Source organism: Acanthopagrus latus, chromosome 16 (assembly GCF_904848185.1).
Source record: "Acanthopagrus latus isolate v.2019 chromosome 16, fAcaLat1.1, whole genome shotgun sequence".
Classification (NCBI taxonomy): Eukaryota; Metazoa; Chordata; class Actinopteri; order Spariformes; family Sparidae; genus Acanthopagrus; species Acanthopagrus latus.
The window spans coordinates 19,547,267-19,557,543 of record NC_051054.1 but is presented as its reverse complement, the minus strand read 5'-3'; the positions used below and the strand labels follow the sequence as shown (position 1 = coordinate 19,557,543).

Below are 10,277 nucleotides of genomic sequence, written 5' to 3'. Positions count from 1 at the left end.
GGTGCTTTTAAGTAATGGCCGGCACACAAGAGCCCAAACAAAGCAGTGTGTAAATACTACCGGCGCAGGAGAATGGGCCACTTACACATCAGACCTAATCAAAATCCCAGCATGAACTGTGTTGGCTCCAACACTGTGACTACTTATACTGGGAGTCGAAACGACTCTGGGAGGTTTGCTACTAATAGAAATGCTGCCGGTAATTGACTTACATCTCTAACATACCGAAGAGCTCAGGAAAATGAGGGGAAAAAAGGATTTTATTTCAGTTTGTATCATTGGCAACCACAAAAATGACCTTCTCTTTCTCTTCTCAGTAGTTGAAGGGGTTGTTCTTTAACAAGAACTCCGCCTGGAAGGAGACAAACCAAAAGACATGATCATGATCCAAACCCAGTGACGTCTGATGGGAAGAATTATGCAATGACGGTCGCTGGGTAGATTACCAGGAAGTCCACGGGGTCCTGTGGTCTGGCTGTGCAGCATTCGATCAGACCCTGGGTCAGTGTGGGCATGACATGCTCCATCAGGTAGTTCCTCATCGGGACTGTCTGGACCTCCAACAGCTCCTCCTCCTGCTGCCTCGCCTCCTCCAAGCCCTTGGTCTGAAAAACACACACACACACACACACACACACACACACACACACCAGATCAACTCGCCTACAATATTTTACACTCTTTACACTAACCCTAACCCTACACTCATCATTCTGTTTTGGTGCAACATGGGCATGGCTTTTCATTTCTATCGGTAACAACATTGTAACCACTGCAGTAACAGCTACGACCTGCAAACACAGTGACATCACTAAAACAAGGTCAGATGGATCAAGACCAACCCGCAGACAGGTTGAGTGATTGAAGTGCCACTGGAGCTGGAGCAGGAAGCTGGTCCACAAGCTTTTATTATTATGGTATCATTTAAGAGTTCAGCTTTTCTAACAAGTGTCATCTACGGCAGAAATACAACCATGTATACATCCTCTGTGTCCTCAGAGAGACTGAAGTAGGAGGTGGTCTCTCCTCTATTCCACCACGAGGCGAGGGCGGACAACCTTTATCAGAAAATGCTCCCAGAAAATGACGTGAAAGCAGTTCAGTTTGCAGCCCGTTCCAACCTCCTGCTCCGTAGATGACGTGATGTTGGTGACTTACATGAATCCAACACTCGACAATGAAGCAGCGCCCCTTGGTAAGCAAGCTGACGTGCATGTCATGCTTCCGTCGTGTGTTGTACTGTAAGTTTAGCATGGGTCAGTCATGGCTGGTGGACTGGGTGTTTTAAAAGGGGCATAATGCCACGACACAAGGGTACACAGCTTCTGATTTGATTTCATGTTGATGCCCCCTGGCTGCAGTCGAGCTCTGTGTGGTATGAGATGTTACATCCAGCTCACACTTCTCTTTGTGTTAACTGTAGACACTGCACAGGGGGACGGCCATTAGAGAGAGTTTTATCTCTGGTGGACCTCAGTGAACACAGCAGATGTGCTTGATAGTGATTTGAAGGGGAAGCACCAACTATCCTACTCCAAACAACATCCAAATCCCAGCTTTCCTCCCAGTACGTACCCACTCCTCCCAGCGTGCAGCCCTTCGCCTGGCCTCCTCTGCTTCCCTGCTCTCCTCCTCAGCCTGCTGCATGGCCTCTCTCTTCATCCTCACCTCAGCCCTCCTCCTCTGCTCTCTCTCCATCTCCTGGATGTTGGGTCCGTAGTTCCTGGGCTGGCCCACCGTGTGGAAGATCTTCTGTATCAGCAGCAGGCAGTCAGGTTCACTGCTGCTGGTGATCTCTGGCAGGGTGGGAGGATAGGGTTAGGGTGCTGAATGCTGAACATACAAGTCAACTAATGAGCCCCTCCCACACACAGGATGTAGTCCTGCTTCAGGGGTTACCCAGGTAAAGAGGGCTGATGTCCAGCTCCTCAAAGTAGTTGATGACAGTGTTATCTTCCATGTTGCTCTCTCTGTATGTGGCCAGCCGTCGCAGGAAGTGCTCCTGATCGTAGTTGTGTTCCTGGACCTGCCTCTCAGGCAGGTTCATCACCCGATCCTTCAGGAAGGCATCTGACGCGTCCAGGCACAGCACGAACTCTGTGGCACACGAGTAAACATCACAGATACCTCAACACAGCGCAGTGAAGGCTCTGGTTTTGTACATGGTGATTTGTGGTTATTCGTTTTTCATTGTCCTGGGTACAAAAAGTCTATTACAAGCTCAAGAAGTAGCAAACAATTGATAGATATCATAGATATCAGGAAGACGAGTGGCAAAATGGCTTGATAGCATGTTGACAAAACTCTGCTAAGGCAGCCCTCACAGTACATTTGGCCCAGATTCATGTGGTCTGGTTGGTACATTTTAGTGTCTTGCTGTCATGAGCTAAACCCAAGACAAAGTGGAATTTCAGTGCATTACTTTCTCCACTTGCAGCCATTGTACTTTAATAAAGTCTTTCTCAGGAATTGTATTGAAATGACTGCAGAAGTGCAATCTGAAGATCTTTGTTAGTTGTGCAGAGTTTTAAAGTTTTCATTGAACTTCATGTCTTCGTGATTCACCAGGAAACAGGACGTTTTTGTAACTCAAACACATATTAACTAATCAGCTCTAAACTTCACATGGTGATTTGATTCACATGACATTTTCATGGTGTTGTCTATACTTGATAAAGGAGCACTCTTGGATCATAAGTGTGTTTCTCATGTGCAACATAAAGGACACAGGAAGTGACCCTGAGCTCCTTCCTGCAGTATCCAGACATGGTCAACAGGCAGTTTTAAAGTCCCTCTGCTGGCAGTAATTAAACCCCTGAACACTCTCTGTTCCTCAGAATGAAATATCTAAAGCTTGTTTCCATGAAGAAATCACTGCGTGGCTTTAACATGTCATGGAAGATAACAGTGACAGAGACCTGGAGTAATTCTCTTGCTGTATGTCAGGGTCGTTCCATCTTCTGAATCATGTTCCTCCACTGAAAGACAAAGCAAACACACAGCTGTGCATGTGTATGTCCACCTTATATTAAGCGAATGTACATGTATGTAATTCTGACCCCACTGCTGGAGGAGCCATGTTGCAGTGTCTCACCATAGAACAGCTCTTTAGCTTGTTCATATGTTTTGGGAAAGCTGTCCAGGACGAAACCCTGGTTCCTGCACGGGTTAGACATCAGCTTATCCTTCAACACCTTCACCAGCTGCTGCTCGTCCAAGATACCTAATGGACAGAAATGTTGACGTAACAGTAATGTGAATGTCATTTTGCTATGTTATTACAGACAGGTACGCAGTTATTAATAATAAAGAGTAAGATTACATGATTTCCCTGCAAGACGGGAGGAGACACAAAATCAGTTGTGTGTGTGAATAGTCAGAATGTTTCAGGTTGTGTCCAGGACGGGGCAGCAGAAGCCCAGCACGCCTTCAGCTGGTGCCGTCGCACAGGGAGGCGGACGCTCTCAGTTGATTTTAATTGGTATTATGAAGCTGCGTTTCCACCAAAGTGCTTTCAGTTCAGTTCCCTTCGACTGTAAATGCCAGATCAGCTCTGTGTTTCCACTGCAGACAGGAGTCGAGGTGGACTGAGTTTTTTTAGCCCAGACGTTATCCCGAAAGGCAGCAGCCGGTCCCTGTACAAGCTCCTTCCTCTCGCTTGGCCACGCATTCTCCACACACATGTGGTTACTTATTACGACAACAAAACAAGATTTACTTGAGAAACGGCTGCAGGTTGTGCTACATCAGAGCAGAGAGGACGGGATGACTCTGGCTGTTCTAAGGGACCTCTCGGTACCAAACCATCCACAACGTTCAAACAGTGGTAATACAGAGTGCAACAAACCAGGCTAAAGAGAACCGGACTGCTTGGTGGAAACGTGTCTAGCTTTAGCTTCCAGGACAGGGAACTTTTGACAGCTTGCTGATGTGAGGATCTAGGAGCAGCAGCTCTGTAGTGTTCAGCTGGTGCAGCAGAGTGAGTGTTAGTGGACCAGCAGGTGAAGCCCGTACCTCCATTCCTCTCCATACTGGCCTTCAGGCTGCTGAGCTGCTCCTGGGCCTCTGCTGCAGAGTCGTCGTTGTCTGCATCTGGATCGGCATTCTGCGCAGTTTTTTCCTAAAAATGGGGATTCAAGTGTAACTGTCATGTCAGACACGTACAGGAAATGTTTTGTCTCCGCTACCGCATGTGTGCTCGTGTGCCTGAGGAGAAGCTCACCAGCTGAGCGATGGTTTCAGCGATGGTGTCTATCAGTGTGATGTGATGGAGTCCGTAGTGTTCGCAGATCTGTTTGCACACTGTGCTCTTCCCCACTGCAGGAGGGCCCAGGACACACAGACGGAGGGGCTGGAGGGAACACTCTGGCATGGATTATCTAGTACACCTTGCCTTGATTTACAACTTAAAAAATTCCATATTCCATATTCCACTGATGTACTCTTTGGACAGGTACACATGATACATGTCTACTCTCTGCTGTAGCACCTACCAGCAGGCCCCTGGTCTGCCGGTACTCCTCCACCACCAGCGCCATGTTCTCCACCAGCCCAGACTCACAGGACCAGTTCACAGGGAACGGAGTCTTGAGATGGACGCCCTCCATACGAAGGTTGACCAGCAGGGAATCAATCTCCATCGCCTGCCAGGAGACGATAGCACGTCAGAGGACACGTGACTTCTTTGCGTTATATTTCGTATCACACATGCATCGGTCACTGATCCACTGTCTTTACAAACCAGTTTAAACTCCTTGTTTCTAAACAGCTTTAGATAACTAAACAGATAACTAGAGTAGCCTTCATCTCCTCGTGTTAAGTAACTGGTAGCTCGCAGAGTTCTGTTTTCAAAGTGGCTTCCCCAACATGAGATATCAGTCTTAGGTCTGTATATCCATTTAGATTAGCAAAAGACTTAAAGCAGAAAATTGGGTCTATTTCAGCTAACAAACATGGTGATGTCAAGACTCCAGGAGGCTGGACACACTCGCTGTACCCAGCTGATACACTGTCTACAGATATTACAGATGACTCAAAGCAGATATGATGTATAATTATTATCTATAGAGTTAGGATTAGAGCCAGGTTGTCTGTTTCCCCTGCCTCTCGTCTTCACACTGAGATAAGCTAACCCAGGGTTTTTATTCCCGCTTCATTCACATGCAGACGTCTCCATCCTCTCACCTCGCTCAGCGAACCAGGACACTTCTAAAGAACAATCTTCGACTTCTTGAGGCTTTGTAAAAATGTGAGCTGCGAAGAAGAGGCTTTAATTCCTATTTTGCACTAACAAAGTCAGACAGCGCTAGCCGTGATGGAGTAACCGTACTGAAACAGGTACAACATACACTCCAGTCCTGCACGAGGAAGGCTTCCTCAAATGGCTTCTTCTGGATCTCCCCTGGTCCGAGCGCCGAGGCAATGGTCTGGTGAGGAAACAGCTCATATCATTTTACCATCATGTGTTTATATGAACACATGAGAACAGCAGGAATACAAACATGTGGTAGTACACTGTGTCATTAACACCTGACACAATACAGTTCTGGTTTGGTCCAACGCACCTTCACAATGTCCTCCATGGTACTGTTGGAATCGTCCACAGCCAGCAGGTAACGAGGCTTGGGCTGGAGTTCGATCACGTTCTGAATCACACTTTAACACACAGAGCTTTCACTGCTCATAGCATGTACATGCTGAGTAAGCCAGTTCTGTATTTATATGATATTTACTAAAGTCAGATCACTGCGCATCTACAGCCTCATATCAAGCAAGCTAATGAGAGAGAAATACGTATTGTTTGTGTGTGTGTGTGTGTGTGTGTGTGTGTGTGTGTGTGTGTGTGTGTGTGTGTGTGTCCAACCTTGCCAGGTCATTGATGTGAATCATGGGAACAATGTTGTTGCCGTCTCCAAAGACAGGTATTTCTTGTTCTTGTCCCAGCCACGACGTCTAACACAGATGATTTAAACGAGTTACTCCGGAGAAACAAACACACACTCGGTTCTGTTTATGGTGATGTTCAGGCTCAGGTCACTTGTCTGTACCTGCAGCCAGGGGCTCAGCCTTCTTAGATCTCCAATTCTGACTTTTACTTTCAGTGATTAATGGAGACACTCTTTTGTTCAATCCAGGCTTGAAATCCTACCTTGAAAAAGTAGTGCAGGATCTGCTCTCCCATCCCGTACTGAAGTCCAGACGCGACCACGTACGTCAGGAAGTTCTTGTTCTGAAAGCAAGAACCATGTGTCAGGGTGAGGCGCATCAAGTCGCTAGTGTGTCCAACACGAGATGTTACTCAGGGACTAGGAACTGACAGTTTTGCCCATTTTGACCACCCTCTTCTCCAGCTCGATGTGCTGCTTGAAGTTGGGATGTGCTCGTCTTCTCCTGAACATCTCATCAGTGAAAGGAAGATCCGGATCCTCCTGTTACACAACGAAGAGACAGAGTGACTGAAGACACTCAAAGTAACTAAATAGGGTTTCAGTCGTAACAACATGGAGTACATTGATGGATAATTATGAGTTTATTCCTACTTAAAGGCAAATACTTCGACATGTTACTAAAATGTGTGAAGTTAAAAAAAGTTAATTAACTTGAAATAAAGAATAATCATGACCAACATTACTTACAGATAATTAATTATACACATAAACAGACACTTTTCTCATCAACTGACTGCTCAAAGTGCTTCATCCACCTGGGCCACATTCACCTGTTCATATACACTGAGGCTGTACTGCATCAACACACTGCTGTCTGTCCACAGCCACAACTGCACAACCTAACAATTTAGTGTGATATGTTATGGACTTCTTATATCATGTAACGACCGGAGAGAAAAACCTACATTTTAATCATCAGGAATAACGCTGCATGAACGCACAACTAGGTTCCAGACCAGGAACCTACAGCAGGGGGTCCAAATCTCAGTGTCATGGCTCCAGATTGCATTCCTTTGTGTCGTGTCTTGTGTGTTATGTTTTGATTTTCCATGCCCTCTTGTGTCCTATAAGTTCTCCTGTGTATTCCTCTTGTTGCAGTTTGTCTCCCTCTGTCTGTCAGTGTCGTCTCCTCTGTGCTCCCCCCTCGTTACCTCACCTGGCCTCCTCCCTCCTCTCTCTCCTCACCTGCTCCTCGTCTCATCGTTAGTGTCTGTGTTTTAAGTCTCTGCTCTGCCTCTTGTCTTTGTCCGTTCATTGCTTCTGTCTGTGTGATGTCCTCCCAGAGTTCCTTCTGTCTCTAGTTACCTAGTTCCCCAGCGGTATATGTATGTTTTTTTGGGGTGATTGTGAGCTCTGGTTTCCCCATGTTTGATTTGTACTTTGCCTTTTTCTTTGCACTTTGTTGAGCTGTTTTATTTTGCTACTTTGTCTTGCTGTTTCTTTGTTACTCTGTTCTTGGTCTTTGGACTTTCATGCTCCTTGCTTTTTTTTTTTTTTTTTTTGTTCTCCCTCAATCCTGCCTCTTGTCCTGTGAGTAAGTGCATTTGGGTCCACCTCCTGTCTCCTTAGCTTTCCCCTTTTAAACCCCAGCGTGACACTCGGACTACACTGAACATCTCTAATGCTGTCATATGGAAAAGGGCCTTTGTCAGCATCAGAACATGGTGAGACCAAAGGTTTCCTGGGGGGCAGTGCATGGAAGTCCAAAAATGTTCAGCTGAGCTGGATCAGTTGTATTTAAAGCACAATCAGACAGACCCAAAGTGAGCACACCACCAGATGATCCATACATTCTGATGAATCTACTGTGAGAGAGAACAGCAACTTGATCACAGATACAGACTTTTCTATATAAAGAACAGCCAGCAGTTGTCCTGACAGAGGAAGCTGTCCTGAGCTAACCTCTTCTCAGTATGGACACCTGGATCAACACCTGAGGTGGGCTGAGAAATACCAGACTCTCATGGTGATGATCAAATCCAATCTCCTGATGAAGCACCACCCAGTTCCTCAGACAAAATACTCAAAGCTTCGACACAACTACTGAAGACCACAGAGCACAGAGTAGTCCCGACTGTCCCCCACAGTCACCTGACCTCAACCACATTCAGCATTCATGGGGGCACTTGAAGACTGAGAAAGACCATCAGTTTGTGACAACAAGAAGCTTTGTGGACACCGTCAGATCATGCTGGGATGAGTCAGCAGGTTTTACACTAACTTGTGGAGTCTATGCAGCTGGTGTGCACACTGTCATTAAATCAAAATGAGGACAAACCAAAGACAAAGACGTTCTTACATTCATCAATATTTTCCATCCAAAATTCAACTTGTCACTCAAACTGTTAAGGTGATACTGTCATTTGTATTTTTTTTTACATGCAGAGGTACAGGTATGTTGACAGGTGGTCTCAGACTTTTGGAGCCTGGTGCACATTATAATTTGTGATAAGAAAAAACAGGGACCTGTGTTGCACAAAGACATAACGTGTCACGCCGTCCACGTGTCCACTCACAGGGTCGACTGACTTGCTGCAGGCCCAGGTCATCACAGTGGAGATGAGGATGAACATCTTCGGTCCAGAAAAATGGCTTATATTATCATGGAGGGCTAAACACAGAACACAGAAGGAGTCCTGATTCATTCATTACATTATTATTATTATTATTATTATTATTATTATTATTATTATTTCTCCACCGCTCAGCCAGTGTCAGCTGGATCAGCTCCAGGAGAAGCGGTTCCAGATCATTTTCTACCAGTCCAGTCCTTCACGTGTGGCCAAAAAATCCTGCTTAAATAGAAATGAAGACATCTAGATGTGCTCACTTAACGGAACACTTTCCTATGTTTTTGGAATATTTTACGTTTTACAGCACTGAAAAATGAGGTTACATAATGTGTTTGAAGGAGCCTTCAGAAGGAGGCAACCTTTAGAGGATGCAGCCCTGAACTGAGACACAGCGGCAGCTGAAAAGTTGAATATTCTTTTCAAACACAGAGAGACGAACTACAGATCACAGCAAAAGGCGTCAGATATTATACTACAGCAAGCACCTCTGAAGATGAGAGCAGTTTAGGTGTCTCAGACTTCAGTTAGAGCCACACAAATCCAAAATCAGACTCAGATGAGGTTGATGGGACTGGTGATTGGTGTTAGTTCTGAAAACAGATGTGTGGCTCTGAGAGGAGGCCGTTCCTTGTTTCTGGTTAGTAAATAGTAAACTCAGACCACAACATGAAGACATAAAAACAGGTCCACAGCCCAGAGAACATTACATAAAGTTCATTAAACTGGACCTTTGTAGATTTAACAACATTGATGGTGGGATATGCAGATTGAAAACATGCATGCAAGAATGATCTCCTTGGTATATATGTGTTAATACCTAACTGCATGAAGGAGTTACACACACTCTCAGTTTATCAGGCAGCTGTGTTGTGATGTGGCGAACACATCACTTCAAACTTGATGAAAACACAACAGACTATGGTCAGCCCGTCAGACAGCCAGCAGAAAGGACCAGTGCTCACCTGAAACCGCCCAGGAGGCCTCTTCTACCTGATCCACATGCTGGGTCACGTTGTAGATCACAACGTCACAGTCCATCAGTCTCGACAGCAGCTCATCCCTGCTCAGGTTCTAGGACACAAGCGGACCTGTCAGCAGTGACGTCAGTGACCTCCAGACAGCACAGCTACTGTCAGTGTGTGCTCACCCTGTACTGCTCCAGCACAGACACTCTGTCCTCCTCAGGTGGGTCCGAGGCGGTTCCGACCAGCTGAAAGGCTCCTTCTGCTCTCTGGTTCTGGTGTGGAACCTCTCTGTCCTCCTCATCCTCAGTCTTCGTCTGTCCCTCTGGACCAGCAGGTGGTCTGAGCTCACATTCAGACAGAAACTGCAGACAACATGTTACTAACATGAGCCTCTGATTCAACTGGTCCACGGTCCAGTCAGCAGCGTGTCTCACAGAGGCTGGCTGACCGGGTCGTTATGTTCTGGCTACAACCCGTCCAACACTCGGCTCTGACCCACATGAACCCTGACGGATCTTTACCTTGGCGATGTGCTGGGAAGCGTATGAGTCCGTGTTGTTGATGAAAACTCTTTTAGGTGTGTGTCCACCTCTCTCCATCCTCGGCTCCGCCATGTTGTCTACGCTACAGCTGATGTCGTTGTTGTTCCGTTGCCATAGAGACGCAGCGACGCGGGCGGCTTCGCGCGACGCGGTGCGGCGCGGCGCGGCAACCCTGACCGGACCGATGAGCAGGTCATGACGCACACAGACGCACCGCAGCCTCCTCCTCCTTAAATCCATAGAGCTCAC

The 10,277-nt window shown here is 46.5% G+C and overlaps 1 protein-coding gene across 1 annotated transcript; it reads right to left on the bottom strand.

The window, feature by feature from the left end:
* Nucleotides 1–242: 242 nt before the first annotated feature.
* ak7b (adenylate kinase 7b) lies at nucleotides 243–10,168 on the bottom strand. The gene is made up of 18 exons (XM_037071986.1): nucleotides 10,008–10,168; nucleotides 9,669–9,848; nucleotides 9,484–9,592; nucleotides 8,465–8,559; nucleotides 6,318–6,428; nucleotides 6,149–6,229; nucleotides 5,864–5,952; nucleotides 5,565–5,655; nucleotides 5,349–5,426; nucleotides 4,494–4,643; nucleotides 4,223–4,351; nucleotides 4,015–4,120; nucleotides 3,095–3,223; nucleotides 2,919–2,978; nucleotides 1,900–2,097; nucleotides 1,576–1,796; nucleotides 447–605; nucleotides 243–352 (listed from the first exon to the last, which is right to left on the bottom strand). The coding sequence occupies exons 1-18, from the start codon at nucleotides 10,098–10,100 to the stop codon at nucleotides 314–316; spliced, it is 2,118 nt and encodes a 705-aa protein (XP_036927881.1). The 5' UTR covers nucleotides 10,101–10,168; the 3' UTR covers nucleotides 243–313.
* Nucleotides 10,169–10,277: the final 109 nt, after the last annotated feature.

Excerpts from the sequence above, each read along its gene's own strand:
- ak7b (XM_037071986.1), bottom strand. The coding sequence starts at position 10,100 with ATGGCGGAGCCGAGGATGGAGAGAGGTGGACACACACCTAAAAGAGTT. Across the intron at positions 5,656-5,863 it reads CACATCAATGACCTGGCAAG|TGTGATTCAGAACGTGATCG; the intron begins GTTGGACACACA and ends TGTGTGTTAAAG. Across the intron at positions 4,352-4,493 it reads GGCAGACCAGGGGCCTGCTG|CCCCTCCGTCTGTGTGTCCT; the intron begins GTAGGTGCTACA and ends TGTTCCCTCCAG.